The sequence below is a fragment of the Nomascus leucogenys genome, chromosome 6, assembly GCF_006542625.1.
Source record: "Nomascus leucogenys isolate Asia chromosome 6, Asia_NLE_v1, whole genome shotgun sequence".
NCBI classification, from domain to species: domain Eukaryota; kingdom Metazoa; phylum Chordata; class Mammalia; order Primates; family Hylobatidae; genus Nomascus; species Nomascus leucogenys.
Genome location: NC_044386.1, coordinates 36250895 through 36268159, shown reverse-complemented (window position 1 = coordinate 36268159; position 17265 = coordinate 36250895). Strand labels below are relative to the sequence as shown.

At 39.8% G+C, this 17265-nt stretch overlaps 1 protein-coding gene across 1 annotated transcript in view; it reads left to right on the top strand.

Annotated features, from left to right (window-relative positions):
- DAB2 (DAB adaptor protein 2) overlaps positions 1 to 17265 on the top strand; it is a 55265-nt gene extending 38000 nt beyond the window's left edge. Inside the window, exons 9-15 of the mRNA XM_003274368.3 lie at positions 198 to 260; positions 5648 to 6301; positions 7304 to 7466; positions 11629 to 12261; positions 12826 to 12935; positions 13853 to 13923; positions 15516 to 17265. Coding sequence (XP_003274416.2) covers positions 198 to 260; positions 5648 to 6301; positions 7304 to 7466; positions 11629 to 12261; positions 12826 to 12935; positions 13853 to 13918 — 1689 coding nt within the window. The 3' untranslated portion in view covers positions 13919 to 13923; positions 15516 to 17265. The remainder of the gene's footprint in view (positions 1 to 197; positions 261 to 5647; positions 6302 to 7303; positions 7467 to 11628; positions 12262 to 12825; positions 12936 to 13852; positions 13924 to 15515) is intronic.

The window sequence follows — 17265 nt, the reverse complement described above, 5'->3', positions numbered from 1 at the left end:
TGTGGACAAGATAAATTTGCTTTGAGACATGTCTACACTTCCTGACCTAAACAGCTTAATATGAAATCTATTAGTTAAATGGAAATTAAATTGTGGCAACTACTTTCCTAAACTTTAGGAAACAAATGATTACAACAATATACGAAGTAATCTTTTTTAGTAGACACATCTGAATCTAATCCAAATACTTTTTTAAGGGTGTTGACCAGATGGATTTGTTTGGGGACATGTCTACACCTCCTGACCTAAATAGTCCAACAGTAAGTGTTTGTTTTTAAATTCGCAATGTAATAAAATGACATCTATAACTCAAATTAGCAATAACCAGAAATCTTAAGCATCTCGTTGAAACTTGGAAGGTGACGGTTGATTTTTGCAAATGAAGTGTCAATGGTTTTTAGAATAAATGTGAATCTTAAGTCACCATGGGAACCTATCCACACTAATTCAGTTATATTAATATTGCTTACAGGTTAAACCTGAACAATAGGTCGGCAATGTAGTCCTTCTTGGTATCACTTAGGATTAGAAGGAGGAGCTGAATAATAGTCCTTGAATAAGCCTACTTGAAGAAAATGTGATTGTTAGATGGTTAATCATAAAGCCTCCTGGCCTGTTCATTTCTTTTGCATTCTGTCTGTTGCAATTTAGCAGCATAAATTTGATGTGAAGTAAGATTTAAAACAAACAAGTGGCTCAGTTATATTCCGCCAAAGCTTGTCCTTGTTAGAAAGCTGCCCATTCTCGTAGGATTTTATACCATATCCAGTCTGCTCAATATTGAATGATCTGTAACAACCCTGTAAGAATAGAGCAGTATTTTCCTTTATAAATTAAAAAAAAAAAAGTGGTGGTTCAGGGAAAAAAAAGAAGAAAAAAAAAAAAAACAGAAAAGAGATCCAGATACAAGGCTTAGGCCCAAGTCTTCAGACCTTCCAAAACATACCTCTAATGAAAATGTCCATGACATTTTGAATAACTTCTTGCAACTTCTTTTATTTATGTAACAGTTTCCTGAGCACCTGCTATTTGCAAGGCATAGCAGTAAGATGCACAACATCAATGACATCATAGAATTTACTCTCTGGCAGGGAGACCAACATTAAAACTAATCACATCATTAGTAATTGATGTTACTACAGGGTATTTATCTAGTTCAGAGATTCAGATAATGCTTTTGCAGAAGTGAGTTTCTAGATTTGAACATAAAAGATGAGAAGGCAATAAACAGACAAAAAGAATTAGTCTAGAATAATGGGGGGAAATGTCAAGAAAGGACTCTCTTGTATCAGGAAATTATGGAAGCCTATGTGACCAAGATTACAGGAGTTCAAGCAACAGATCAAAGATTGGGTAAAATTCTCACTTCAGAGTTCTGCAGAGAATTCGAGGACTGTGAATCCTCACTGCATAAAACTTTCAGGTCAAATGACATGGAGAGGAGCAGGGACTTCATGCATTCTTCTCTGACCCTAACCATATGAGTATCACAATGCGTGGTAGCATTCTAAAATGCCTGTAAGAGAGAAGCCTGTTTAATATTCATTTTAACAGTGAACCCTAACTCACTTGCCTATAGAACTTTTCATTCTTCATAATGTTTGTTATAGTTCTGAGGATAAACTTTTTAAAACACTAGACTAGATTATCCTGACAGGTCCATCCTAACTCTGAGGTCCTTTTGATTTGTAGTCAACTTTGCCCTCTCCTCCATTAGTGATGCTTTCTCCAAAATAAATCAGTACCTGAACACCTTAATTCCCAAGTATAACTGACATTCAAACAAGTAATATTCAAAGAGAGCAAAGCACTCAAGATATGAAGTGGAATTCCACTGGAATAGGCAAGGAAGTACTGCCTGTATAATCTACTTCTGTAGACTTCTAGAATGTTCTAAAAAAGGAAATGGAAAACAGCATGGATAATCTTCAGTCTCATTTTTATTAGACTTTATGAAGTCTAAGAATTTTCTATTTATAGGAATTCAGGTTTTAGTTAAACTAACAATAAAGTAATAAATACCATCAAAATATATACTCTCTGATAACCAAAAGAAGGCTAACAGATCTAATTATGTGCTGGTTAGGTTTGACATGTTCTTATCTATTGACTCTATAGTCATAGGTCAAAAACAGATTTATCTCTACTTGGTAAAGCCAGCATGTTTAAAAATATTCAACTCTTGCCGGGCATGGTGGCTCATGCCTGTAATCCCAGCACTTTGGGAGGCTGAGACGGGCGGATCACGAGGTCAGGAGATCGAGACCATCCTGGCTAACACGGTGAAACCCCGTCTCTACTAAAAATACAAAAAATTAGCCGGCCTAGTGCCGGGCGCCTGTAGTCCCAGCTACTCTGGAGGCTGAGGCAGGAGAATGGCGTGAACCCAGGAGGCGGAGCTTGCAGTGAGCCGAGATTGCGCCACTGGACTTCAGCCTGGGCGACAGAGCAAGACTCTGTCTCAAAAAAAAAAAAAAACAAAAAACAAAAAACAAAAAGCAAAAACAAAAATTCAACTCTTTCAACAATTGCTCTGACATATGTAAAGAGAGAAAGAAATCTAAATTACCTAGACCTTATTATTGGTCCTAGATGGTTGTCATTCCCCTCAAATTTATACAGAAATGTTTTATGAATTTCAAATAATGCTCATGTTGCAAACTATGTGGTATCCCCTAGAACAGAATTTTTATTGGCAAGCCCCTTGAGTGTTATCCTTCCACACTGCATCTCAAAAAACGAAAAGAAAGAAAAACATAAAAACCCATGTTCTGTAACTTTAACAACTTAACCACTTGAAAGCACAGTTACTATGGGAAGAATATAAGACATGATCTATGATCAAGGAGATTAAATCTGGTACAAGGGATGGGATCAGGATACAAAGCACGAATGTCACTTATGTCCTTGTATACATGCCATAAGATAACATGAGTGGGCACAGGGCAAGTGCAGACAGAAAAATCAATGCTAAAATCTTTGTAAAGAATCTGAATTTGAATTGGGTCTTTGAAGTGTGTAGGAAAATAGATTTTAGTTGGGCTAGAAACAACGTGGATCTTATTGTGGATCATTTGGAAATTTGGCCTAAGGAGGCTTATTTTAATATAGGGAGCAGCAGTAAGCCACTTAAGGCTTCGAGTAGGGAAGTCCTCAGTCTGACAAACTGGAATGGTTAGGTGAGACTAGCCACCCAGAGAAGAGCTAGGCTATGGAACTCAGGATTTATGCCCACTTACTGGAGCTCCCTATGAGCAAGTTCTGTAACCCACTGCCGTGTCTCCAGTGCCTGCTCAGGTGCTCAAACAGTGGCCAACTGGATGCAGTGTTGACAGTTCGACAAAGAATGAATGAGGCTCTGACCAAGGGGGGTGGATGAGGAGTCTTTGGGCTCTCAGTTGTAGTCTGTGAACTACACTTTTAATCCTGGATTAATAACAAACCCAGCCTGAGGAGAGCCTTATACATTTTACTTATAGGGTGACTATTCAGAAGTCTAACATTGTGGCTCCTGTTTGGTGTCCTAAGAACTTCTTCTGAAGTATTTGAAAACAAGAACTCTACCAGCTGTGAACATTCAACTGTTCTAACCCAGAGGTGGCTCAAAACAAATAAATAAATATTGAAATCACAAGCTTTTGTAATACATTTTATCCTACCTTTTGATTGTGTAAAGATCCCTAGATTAATAGCTCTTCCAAACCATTTCTCTAATTAAATTTTTTTTAAATTATAAGCTCATTCTTGTGACAAATTCTTCTTTTATAAAGAGAAAGCCTGGCTTTGGCTTATAAAAACTGTATTTTTATGCCTCAAAGTAAAGGAATCCAAAAGATAGATTACCATTTAGGTCTGATTTTGCTGTCTCGTTTGTGGCCATGAAATAGGACTTAAACTTTCTAAAAAGTTGGGTATTTTTTTTTCTTTTAAAAGCCAAGGAGTTCTATTTGAACCCTTTTGTATTTACTAGTTTGCAAATTTTATATTCCCTTGAAGTTGTTTATTTTCTGCGATGATCAAAATATTTAGTATTCTGCCCAGGGTAATGCAAGATAACTACTATAACTTCCACTTCAGCAAGGCATTTTTTAATCATTTATATTCTTCTCTGGATACCATAGTTAAGTATTTAATGGATCAAAGTCAAGCAGAAGGAAGTGATGTCAGTATGAAAGTTCTGTTCTAGGGTGAGTTATAATTCTGTGTTTTACTGGAATAAAGACATGTCAGATTCATCAAATTTACTGCTTTTAAGCTGAGAATTTTTTATCAAACAGTTGAAAATCCAAAAAATTAACACACCAGAGAAATGATAGAGAGGGGATAGAATTAGTAGAGCTATGTATTTGATATGTCTTCCAAATTAACTCTTAAACCCATGTCTCTACCTTGTACAATAGTCCCTCTTTATCTGCAGTTTCACTTTCTGAAATTAAGTCCACGGTCAACCTTGGTCTGAAAATAAGTGAGTACAGTACAATATGATATTTTGAGAGAAGAGAGACAGAGAGACCACATTCACATAACTTTATTACAGCACATTGTTTTAATCGTTCTATTTTATTATTAGTCATTGTTGTTAATCTCTTATTGTGCCTAATTGATAAATTAAACTTTATCGTGTGTATGTATATGAGAAAAATACTGTATATAGGTTTTGGCACTATGTGCCATTTCAGACATCCACTGTGGGCCTTGGAATATATTCCCTGAGGATAAGGAGGGACTACTGTATATGAATTAAAGATCAGTTGTTGGTTGACTTTAACCACTAAATAGATGAGATTACTGTCACAACACAGGCAACTCTAAGCAATGTTATGAAAAGATGTACAAATAGGAGATCTTAATGTGTGATTGACTAAATTAGATCAGTATTGAGTGTCTCTTTCAGAGGACATAGACACAAAGGGTAAGTCCAGAGGAGAGACTGGGATGATGAGGATGAGAACCTACTTGCCTATCAGCTTCAGCAAGAGCCTTCAATATTAAGAGACATACCTGAAGGCTGTGATGTAAAAGAAAAGCCTCTCTCCCACCTCTAGAGGAAAGAACTGGACCGATTTTAGGGAAATACATTTGATCTTAAATTTCATCACAGCCAGAACTATAAAATATGAATGTATTAGTCGATGAACTTTCTCATTTAGAGAGATGATCCTACATGACTCTGGGGGTACAATAGAGAGGACTGTTTGTGTATCAGGTAGGAAGCTGAGCTAAGCTTCTGAAATCACTTACTTTCAAGCTCAACATACTTTGATAATCATTTATAGTGACTCACAATCAATTCCCTTTAAGACTTTCAAAGTCACAAATTGAAACAATGCTCATAATGAATTAAGCCAGTCTGTATGTGTGAACCAGGGTGAGCAGAGACATGAAGTAAGCAACAGTAAGATTTCGCCTAATGAGGTTGAGACTTAAATAAAAAGGCATGATGCTGGGGAGGAATAGAAAGGACCTAGTCTATAGCTAGGGAGTAATGGACTACGGGGGTTGACGGAAGGAGGTAATGATCAACCGATTTATCAAGACCAAATTCAAATGGAAATTCTGATAATCCTAGTTATCTTATGTAATTTTCTCATTTGAAGTCACAACAGGGACTAACACTTTCTTTTTTTTTTCTTTCCAAATGTGATAGGAAAGCAAAGATATCCTGTTAGTGGATCTAAACTCTGAAATCGACACCAATCAGAATTCTTTAAGAGAAAATCCATTCTTAACAAACGGCATCACCTCCTGTTCTCTTCCTCGACCAAAGCCTCAGGCATCCTTCTTGCCTGAAAATGCCTTTTCTGCCAATCTCAACTTCTTTCCCACCCCTAATCCTGATCCTTTCCGTGATGATCCTTTCACACAGCCAGACCAATCGACACCTTCTTCGTTTGATTCTCTCAAATCTCCAGATCAGAAGAAAGAGAATTCGAGTAGCTCATCTACTCCACTGAGTAATGGGCCCCTGAATGGTGATGTTGACTACTTTGGTCAGCAATTTGACCAGATCTCTAACCGGACTGGCAAACAGGAAGCTCAGGCAGGCCCATGGCCCTTTTCGAGTTCGCAAACCCAGCCAGCAGTGAGAACTCAAAATGGGGTATCTGAAAGAGAACAGAACGGCTTCTCTGTCAAATCCTCCCCGAACCCTTTTGTGGGAAGCCCTCCCAAAGGACTATCCATACAGAATGGCGTAAAGCAGGACTTGGAAAGCTCTGTCCAGTCCTCACCACATGACTCCATAGCCATTATCCCACCTCCACAAAGTACCAAACCAGGAAGAGGCAGAAGGACTGCTAAGGTGAATTGTCTTCTCCACGTATCCATTAGCAGAGTGCATGTTCGGTACCAAAGGGTGGTGTGATGCAAGCTCTCTTTCCTGCTGCTCTCGTAGTTTCCTGTGTGGCTGTGAAATAGAAGGTGGGATAAGGCACTTTGGTTCTCCAGGAGTACTTTCCTCTAACTGCCACCGTTTTTAAGCTTCTCAGCAGCGTTTGTCACACCCTGCTTTCCATGTGCATGTCTTGTCACTTATGATTAAACTAAACACAAGTTTTTCCATTTTTAATGCTGCTATGCTTCTATACCTCTGGTAAGTTTGATCATCATGTTCTGGGTTGGGAGGGTGAGAGTTCTTGTGATTCCCTTTGTACTTCCCTGACACTAACACACACCCTGCACACCCATCGTATTGCATCAGTGTCCATGGTGGTGGTATAAAATTCTCGAACTTATCTCCTCTTTTAAATACTGACTAAAGATATAAGCTTAGAAAAAGCTTATGTGTTTACTATTACCACTATGATCTCAGCTTTATTTAAGAGCAATTTAAAATGCAGTTCCCACAGGTGTGTTTTTTTAACTCTCCTAAGAATATGCAGGCTTGCCTGGATTAAGACCCTGTGATCTCTGTGTAGACTGACTTAAAATCCAATGGAATGATAAAAAATATTTAGAATGCTTATTGGTAGTTGCCCCTTTTACACACGTCCTCCCCCAACTTCAAGCATTTAGCTGATGAGACCAGACCAGTGTGAGTGTGTAAATGAGTATGGTAGATTTCACTTTGCAAGCCCTAGGTAGTATCAGACACTAAGACTCAGTAGTCCGTCCGTTGTAGGAATCTGTGTCTTTTTGTGGAGGACTCTTTTTCTGTAGTAGTAGTTGTTGTTGTTCATCTGTTAAGAAAAAAGTTTTCCTTTTTGTGGCTCTCAAATTGGGGTATAGAGTAGGAGACATAATGAAGCTGTATTTCACTGTTAGTGAGTAACTAAGGCTTCTCCCTCCCTCCCTGTCCTGTCAGTCTTCAGCCAGTGACTTGCTTGCATCAGACATCTTTGCTCCTCCCGTCTCAGAACCTTCAGGCCAGGCGTCACCCACAGGACAACCTACAGCCCTGCAGCCCAACCCTCTGGATCTCTTCAAAACAAGTGCTCCTGCCCCAGTGGGGCCCCTGGTGGGTCTAGGTATGTGCCTAGAGATAAAATTAAGTATGATTCTTTTGCTTTTGCTATAAAATGATGATGCATCGGAAGACATTTCATACATCCAGAGGGTTTTGCAGCATAAGATTTGAGCATCCCAGGGAGCCCTTCTCCCACTTCTACTATACAACCCCACAGCCATTTGATATTCTTGACTTGTAACTCACATTTGGCTCCTCAAGGCAGCATGAGACAAGAAATTCATTTTCAGTATTGTACTTACTTGAGCCAACTGGTCATGGTTTCCTGAAAGACAATTGTAAGGGATTCTAAACTCAGACCAGCTTCAGTAGCAAAACAGGGTTGACCTAAGAGAGGCTTGTCTGTCAACATGCATGTCTTCCGTGTCTTTTGCCGTAATAGATCGAAGGCCTATGTCCTTTCAACACATAGCCCTCTTGGAAGGAATATATGCCCAAGAAGGATATAAGTTAAGTCTGAAGCAAGAATAAGTCATAGAGTGAAAGTCCTAGGTTCTGGGCCCAGCTGTGTTCCTAGGTGTATGGTAAGGGTAGATCAGGCACACATCCTGATCAGTCTCTGAGCGCTTCTGCCATAGGAGCTCCTTGCCAATATTTTGGCTAGCTTGAGTGTTTTACTGAAGCTAGAACATAAGTCCTAGAAAGCCAAAGTTGAAAAAAGCAGAGAAATAAGGGAAGAGATGGAATTTTATCAGACACCTAGGATGCATTGATGCTCTTAATTCCTAAATGTGTCATTAGCTTGTGTGAGCCGCTGATCACTCTGTGGTAGGACAGTGGGAAAGTCCACTTGACTGAGGGCTGGCCTTGCTATTCTTAGGCCACAGCCTATAGTTCTTTTCAGACTCCATGGTACAGTTTTCAGAAACCCTGACAATAGTTTTTGCTGTCCTGCTGTGGACTCTATTTTTCTGCTCTTGGCACGTCTACAAACTCCAAATGGACTCTGGCTTGGGAGGTGGAGGACTGTAGACGAGGAAGGACTCTCCTCTCCTTTGGTAAAATCTGACCAGGGATCCTGGCTTTCTCTGCCTCCTGCAGTCAGTCATCAGGATCCTTGTTTTGTTTTCCTCTCTGTCTCTGTTGTTTTCCTACAAAGGAAAATAGTTTGGTTCTTTTACAAGAAATCTGTTTAATCAGGTCTAGAATAGGGTGGCCGGAGGAGGACTGTTACTCAACTGCTGAGTGGCAGAAATCGTGAGGGTATGAAAAGCCAGCTTGTCCCAGGTCTCTGCTTGCATTTACCCCATCAAGAGTCTCTCTCTAAAGACTTCATGTCTCTTGGGGGCTTCCCCCTTTCTGCGTTGCTCTTTTCCTTGCACCCCACCCCCCAAGTGGAGCTGGTTGGTACCCTTCCCTCACAGAAGACCAGAGTACTTGCAATGCAATGTCTGCAGCGAGATCACATCACAGAGCTTTGTATCTAATGTCAATGCCCTTAAGAATTTTTGCAGCCAATATTTAACAAGTCAGCCTGAAAATACAGCTGGACCCTATAACTGTTTATTTATTCAGACGAAGTGAAGCTTTTTGGCTAGGTGCCCCTGTTGAGGCCTTGGGGTATACAACTGCAGAATACTGATGATTGTTCCAAGTTTGGACATGGGACTCAAACTGAGCTCTACAGTATAGTCCCTGTCCACTAGCAGGGATCCTCAGCCAAACCATGGAAGGTTGTAGGTCTGGCTTCCGCTAGACCCAGCTGGGGGACTGTCTCCCCTGGAGAACTGGGGGGTTGGGAGAGGGTATTGTAGAAAGCTGAGCCCTCAGATTCAACTTGCTTGTATTTTAATCTAGCTTCAGAAGATAATAAAATTAATGTTCTATACCCATGTCCCCCTTTTCCTTATTCCTTGCCCCTACTTTGTCAATGTGTTCAATGTGTTGAAACACAAGGTGGGGATTTGGTGGGTAGGAATGAAGACTGCTATAAGTATATACTGGGAAAGCCTTGAATTCCTGGCAAATGTAATATTTTTCTCTCTCTTTTTTTTTTTTTGAGACAGTGTCTCACTCTGTCACCCAGGCTGGAGTGCAGCAGTGCTGTCTCAGCCCATTGCAACCTCTGCCTCCCAACTTTAAGTGCCTCAGCCTCTCTAGTAGCTGGGATTACAGGCATGCGCCACCACACTCAGCTAATTTTTGTATGTTAGTAGAGACATGGTTTCGCCAAGTTGGCCAGGTTGGTTCTGAACTCCTGGCCTCAAGTGATCCTCCCACTTTGGCCTCCCAAAGTGCTGGGATTACAGGTGTAAGCCACTGTGCCCAGCCCTAATATTTTTCTCTTTTACAAATACCGTTCTCACTAATATATTTTCCTAAGTGAAGACAAGTTGTCCAGCATGAAAGATGATAAAATTCTACCCTCCTTTTTGCACATCTAACTGGTGGAAATTATTAGCAAGTGACCTGGCTTCTGTTAATACAATTTAATTGAATGTGTTGTAAAATACGAGTAACAACTTTGTTCAAACTAAACCCATTTTTAGAGCCTGTATTGTAGAATATAACTTTTCTCTTGATTTGTTATGAAAGGAGTATATTCTTCAGTGAAAATGAATTCTAATTTCTGTATCTGTGAAATAAGTATTTGAATTAGCATAGCATTTGAAAATTAAAATTGCCCCATGCCTTGCTGCCAAGGAAGCAGAACAGGAGAATGGGGTGCCAGATTTAGAGCCAGTGTTCCTGATTTTCAGTCTCTACCATCCAAGACTATGACCTTCCCAATTTTAGTTAATGTTCTTGCACCCAGTTTCCTCACCTCCAAAAAGCATGCTGATTAAGTGAAATGGCCTGTTCTGAAACCCACCACTCTCTGTGAGTACACCATGTGTGCCCATGGCCAGATGGCCAGCATGCATGATGAGAATGGACCCAGGTAATACCCATGTCTCAGACTAAGAAGCTTGAAGATACAATCTCGTGCTCCATCACTCCTAAACACCATTTTCAAAGTATTCTCTCTTGGAAACGTAAACGTCCCTAACCCAGGTCTGAAGGAAACTTTCATAACTAAAGAATGCCGTGCACCAAAGCTCAAAGCAAGTAGATTTCAAGAGCGAAGCATCACCTACTAATAGATATGAGGCTGAATTTAGGTTTCCTTGTTAGCGGTGACAGCTTAACTGAATCATTAATGCACTTGGAAAGAGGCAGGAAAGACAGTGCCCTGTATATGACAAGATGCAGGGAGGGAGCCCCTCAAGAGTCAGAGGCCATCATTGGAGAGACCTGGATTCTGGCGATTTAACAAATTCCTGATGACATAGCAAGGTCGCAGGAGACGGAGCCATTCACCACAAAAAGCAGATGCCCCGACATAGGCCATTAGTTACCTTGAAAGATTTTTGTTTCTCATTGTCCTCTCTCCTCTTTTAAATTCTCTGCTCTAACTTCTGGCAAGGTTTAGAGAGTGGCACATGGCAGGAAGCACTTTTATTTGAAACAGTCCTCCTAGGATAACATCCTTTCTTCCATTTTTATACATAAACGTCTAAAACTATCTTGGCATTGGCCAAACTTTATCTTCCCTTTATGTATATAGCTGTATCAGCCTTGGCAGCATTAAAAAGTGCGGAAACTTTGAAATGGTTTCTTCAGGATGCAAGCATGTTGAGGTCTTGTGCACATATGTGATTGCTGGTTTCCATAAGACTCCAGACATGAGCCAGTTGCCAAATGAAAAGATCAAATCTGTGACTCAGAGAGTCCAATAGATTATCTTAATTAACTACATCATAATCAGCATGGTTCGTGCATAAAAATATATTCACTTAAATAAGTTCCTGCTATTATCAGGCTCTGTTCTAGTTGTTTGAGATGTATCAGACAACAGGTGTCTGTATGATAAGGGCTTATTTTTTTGATGAGTAGGTACTTATGGACTATATTGCCCTTCTAATGAGGAAAGTTAAAAAGACATGGTAGGAAGAACATGGGCCTCAAAATGCAACCAGCATTTGAATGCTCACTATATGGTATTAGCTGGCTAACTTTTACAGTGATTAATCTGTCAGAATCTTTATTCTTCCCATATCAGCCTCAGGGCTCGATGGAGGTGTTAGCTGCATAGAGGCTTTCCAGAGAGTTGTGCTCTCTCAAATTCAAGAATCTTCTTCAAGCTTGGCTCCTGATAAGTATTTTTCTTCCTCTTACTTCAGGTGGTGTAATTGTCACACTCCCTCAGGCAGGACCATGGAACACAGCATCTTTGGTCTTCAATCAGTCCCCTTCAATGGTTCCGGGAGCCATGATGAGTGGTCAACCTTCAGGTTTTGGTCAGCCCGTCATTTTTGGTACAAGTCCAGCTGTTTCAGGTTGGAACCAGCCTTCACCCTTTGCAGCCTCAACTCCCCCTCCAGTACCTGTTGTCTGGGGCCCTTCTGCATCTGTGGCACCCAGTGCTTGGTCAACAGCAAGCCCTTTGGGGAATCCTTTTCAGAGCAATGTTTTTCCAGCTCCTGCTGTGTCCACTCAGCCCCCTTCCATGCACTCCTCTCTCCTGGTCACTCCTCCTCAGCCACCTCCCAGAGCTGGCCCTCCCAAGGACATCTCCAGTGATGCCTTCACTGCCTTAGACCCACTTGGGGATAAAGAGATCAAGGATGTGAAAGAAATGTTTAAGGATTTCCAACTGCGGCAGCCACCTGCTGTGCCTGCGCGGAAGGGAGAGCAGACTTCTTCTGGGACTTTGAGTGCCTTTTCCAGTTATTTCAACAGCAAGGTTGGCATTCCTCAGGAGAATGCAGACCATGATGATTTTGATGCTAATCAACTATTGAACAAAATCAATGGTAAGCCACTCACCACTCTGCCTACTGTTCCAACAACTATCTCCACTGCCACATGGACCTAAATGAGTTCCCCAAATGAACCCTCTCTCACCCACCAACAGCTTTGCTCTTGCTTCTGTTGGTAATCAAGGGTTACGGAGACGACTTAACCATTTACCTTTTGGCAATAACTAATTTACCTTAGTCATTTCTGAGTACTGACCCAATGCTGCCCTCTAGTGATAAATCTTAAAAGGGCTGCCATGAGCTATTGAAATGTGATGACTGGTGACTGTTGGAGGGCTGTGTGATAAGGCGTCATCCATGTCCCATGGCTTAAAATGCAGGGATTCTGAATCTCTTCCACTTCAGATAAATATGCATGGCTTTCTCTTCTGAGAAGGATGATAATTATTGGGATACCTAGTATTTGGTGTTGATTTTTGTTCCGCTGATGTAAATTTCAAAAGTATAGAAGTAAATTTCAAAAGTATAGAAGTAAATTTCAAAGATAAGCTGACTCGGGGACTGGCCTATATTTGGGGAAAGCTTGTCTACTGATTGCCTGGATTTTTTGCCTTCTAGAACCACCAAAGCCAGCTCCCAGACAAGTTTCCCTGCCAGTTACCAAATCTACTGACAATGCATTTGAGAACCCTTTCTTTAAAGATTCTTTTGGTTCATCACAAGCCTCTGTAAGTATGAACTACTAGAAGCTGTTCTCCAAAGTACATGCCACATAGAGCTCTGGCCTCCTGAATTAACGTTGCTTTTATAATAGCTTTTTTTTTTTTTTTTTTTTTTTTTTTAGACAGAGTCTTGCTCTGTCGGCCAGGCTGGAGTGCAGTGGTGCAATCTCAGCTCACTGCAACCTCCGCTTCCTGGGTTCAAGCAATTCTCCTGCCTCAGCCTCCTGAATAGGTGGGACTATAGGCACGTGCCACCACACCTGACTAATTTTTGTATTTTTTTGTAGAGATGGGGTCTCACCATGTTTGGCCAGGCTGGTCTCAAACTCCTGACCTTAAGTGATCCATCTGCCTTGGCCTCCCTCCCTGCTGGGATTACAGTCATGAGCCACCACACCTGGCTATAATAGCTTTTTGATGGTAAAACATGTTTGGCTAAGATTTGTCACCAAGAACCTTCACAGTATAAACATTCATTTAAACTGGAGGAAGATTATTTGCACAAGAACTATTATCTTCTGAATTTGAGAAATAATATCACATAGAAAACATCGTTCATATCTCACTTAACCTGACCCATGAAAGCATTTCGGGAGAAAATTGAGCCAAAATACTGTCTTGAAAACCTTTCAAAAATTTAAATTCTTAATTTTCCAACAATATTTCTATAGCTTATGAAAATAATACTTCCTATTTGGGGGAGGCAAATGAAATGCATCTGAACCTTGATTTTCATGTAAATAATATACACTGCCATCTGCAAGCAGATGGAAACAAATCACTGTAAGCCGCATATAATGTTTGATTGGCCAATTGGCCTATGACCTAAGTGATTTTTAAAAGAATTTTGGAAGTCTTCATTGTAAATTTTTTTTCTTATGACTGTAACTGTATTTATTGACCTGATGATTTTATCTTCTTAGGTGGCTTCTCCTCAACCTGTATCTTCTGAGATATATAGGGATCCATTTGGAAATCCTTTTGCCTAAATTCTGTAAGTAGAAGATCCTAATAAGCCTATCTCAGGGGTTTTCGTGAGAAAGGGTGACATGGAATAGAGTGAAATTTTAATTTTAGAATTGGGAAGAGGGTAAATATCTATAATTTAGGAGTAATCGACATGAAAATCTATACTTAGATCATTCAGTAATGACTAGGCTGGGCACTTAAGAATAGAATTCCTAAACACATCAAAAAATAGTAATATACCCTTGGGGATGTGGATTTTTATCTTATCCCACGTTTTCAGGTTTTCAGTTCTGTGTGGGAAGTAAAACTCAAAACAACACATCACAGGTTTCTAACCTTTTTACTTTCGTATTGAAGTGGTTGCAAAACAACCTAGTAGTAATTTGGTTTCCTGTAAAGGGTTCAGATTCCAAAGACCTTCTGAAGCCACCAAGTCAGCAAAACAGATTATGATCATTACTCCTCTACCATTTATTACTCTGTGAGCAATCTCAAAGTTAGTCTGAAAGAGTCTGATGGTATTAAATCTAAAAGTTTTAACAACTATTAAAGATCTCCTTCATAGGCAGTAGGAGCTCAAAATGAGTCTGAAGGTTGATTCTTCTGTCTCATGAACTTTATCTTAAATAAGTGATTAGATAGAATCACCCTCAGCTGAAATCCTGGGAGGGCTCAGTATAACTCTTTCTCAACAGAAGGTGACAGCAACTTTATTCTGATCTCAAAAGACTGAATTTAGTAGGGAAAGGAACGCTCCCCCCATTTTAGAGCAGCAGGTAGGCCAGCTGGTAGGGGTAGAACAATAAAAATAATGAAAAATAACAACAACAACAAAAAAAAAAAGCCCATTTTTTTTCCAATCTTGTCTCATCCAAACAGGACTACTAAACTGTGATTTGGCCCATCTAGAATGTAATTATTTTTAATAGATAAATATCTTAAATGTGGCGAGAACAATAAGATTGAGCTTATAGGCATCTGGATCATTTTCCCTCAACTCCAGTTCTACAATGATGGTGTTTCCTATAGTGCCTTTCCATAAACTGCTTCAGAGAACTGGGTAAATCATTAAAAATGCAAATTCCTGGGTCCTACCGCAGCCCCAAGGAATTTCTCTTTGGTGCCAAGGAAATGCTTCCTTTTAACAAGAGTGCAGGTGATTCTAAAGGTAATAAAGCAGTAAGTAGATATTTAAGAGCTAGAAGTCTCACCAGAGATCATTCTCACCTTCCATTCAAGGGGAGATATACCCAAACCAATAGAAGGAGTAAACTACACTTGGAGTCAAGATGGATTGTAGGGACTAAATTGAATGAACTAGACTTCTCTTTGGAGGTCCTTTCTTCTTTAGGTCATGAAGGAAGGATAGTTTAGGTCAACCTGCTACATCAATAGATTGGGTAAGGGGAACTCTCATGGGATAAAATAACTAACATTGTTGAGCATTTGCACTAATCATTTTATTAGATGCTCTACATTTATCATCTTCATCAATCCTCACATCAGCCCTAGGAGATACTATTACTGACATCTTTAATAATGACTTGATATTTAATACATTGATATTCAATTCAAAAATTCTAACCACAAGTTTCTTTCTTCTCCATACCTCTCTAGGAACTTGGTCTGCAGACCATCCAGAGGAATAAAAAGGTTGGCCTTAGTAGTCAAAAACAAAGCTGATAGCCAGACATGTTCTGATTCCTGCCCTTGTTCCAGCTTTGACATATTATCTGTTGCCTTATTTCTCATTGCCTCTTCTACTTGTAAAATGCTTTTCACTTTCTGTCTAGGTTAAAGCTAAACTGAATCTATGGCTTTAAATAAATTACGATCCTAAACTCTCTAGCTTAAGTGTAAATGAAGTACAGTAGTTTCCCTACTGAACCCTGCCTATTGTGTCCCTGGAACCTTCTAGAACACCTGCCTTCTACCCTTTGGTTGGGAGATGCAGCCACCACATCCCTTCATATCATGCTGTTTTGAATAAATTTTCAAATCCTTATTGTTCAAAGTTGTTCGGGGGTTCTGTTTCAGAGCATAAAATCTAAAGGTTATAGTAGAACAAGGCACCTTCTTAAAAGAAATCTTGCTTCAGACCATCAGTTCCAGAGAATTTCTAAAGTAAAATTGAAGCAACTACAACTTCTTCTTAGACACTTTGGAATCCAACCACTTAAGGACCTTTTTAAAGAGATAGCTTCTCTTCTTTCTGAAGATCACTTTCTCCCAAGGCCAAGATTGTCCTTTTCTCCCATCTCTTGGTAGCTATTGCAAATGAGGGAAGAACATTATTCATCTCTCCTCTCCTTTTGTTTCTGATTCTTTTTTCAGTCAGTTTTGCTCCTAGGTTCAAGTAGCATTACCACCCTTTCACAAGCAACAGACTCTCACAGGGCAAAAAAAAAAAAAAAAAAATCTGATTCACAGACAGATCTGGAGCCTCTCTTCATTCTCAGTAATTGCTAGTCCCACGAACTAGAATTGCAAATGGGCACAACCTATATCCTTCCTGTGGAAGAGGAGGCCATTCTCTTGAGCTGAAGTTCCAGAAGAGCAGTTAATGTTCAAGAGAAATTGAACTCAACTCAGCAACAAAGGACTCTATTTTGAAGAGCAACACATCACAAAGCTAAATGTGATTGTGCCAAACACATTAGGTGCTTATTTGGGGTCATGCTAGGCCGTTATCAAGTAACTGGAAAACTTTCTTGCAGCCACAATCTCATCGTCGTTAGTAGGAAGATAAGAGGGGAGGAAAAAGCTGTAGAACAAATGTTTGGGGTTACCATTGAAAATCTAATGTCTGCAATATTTTTCTCCTCACAACTTGGAAACGTTCCCAGTTCATTTTCTGTCCTGTTGTGAGCACAGTTCTGAAGGGTTTATTATTGTCAAAATAAGTTTTGTTTTGTTTTGTTTATGTTGGGTTTTTAATGTTGTCTCTTGACCCTTAATGCTCAGGTTCTTGTGGGAGTTAATCAACCACATCCAATGTTACCTTGAGGGGGAAGAAGAGGGTGATGCTCAGAAGCTAAACAAGACAGGGGCCACATGACCCTCTATTGATTAGCCCCAAATAGAAAGTCCTGTGGTTTTATGTTTAATGGTAATAGTTGATCATATATGGCATAATTTTCTATTGGCTTCCTACTCAGTCACTATAAACACAGACTTGAAATAGTACTTTAAATGTCCAAATACCTAAATGTGCTAAACTGGAGATAACTATTTCTAGGTAGTTGAATTTTTGAAAGTCATGATCAGCCACACAACTGTTTTGTACATACTTATTTTCTCATGCACTTTTCTGTATGCAAATAAAGCTATAAATTTACTCATTTCAATAAACTGGAGTGGCAGAATA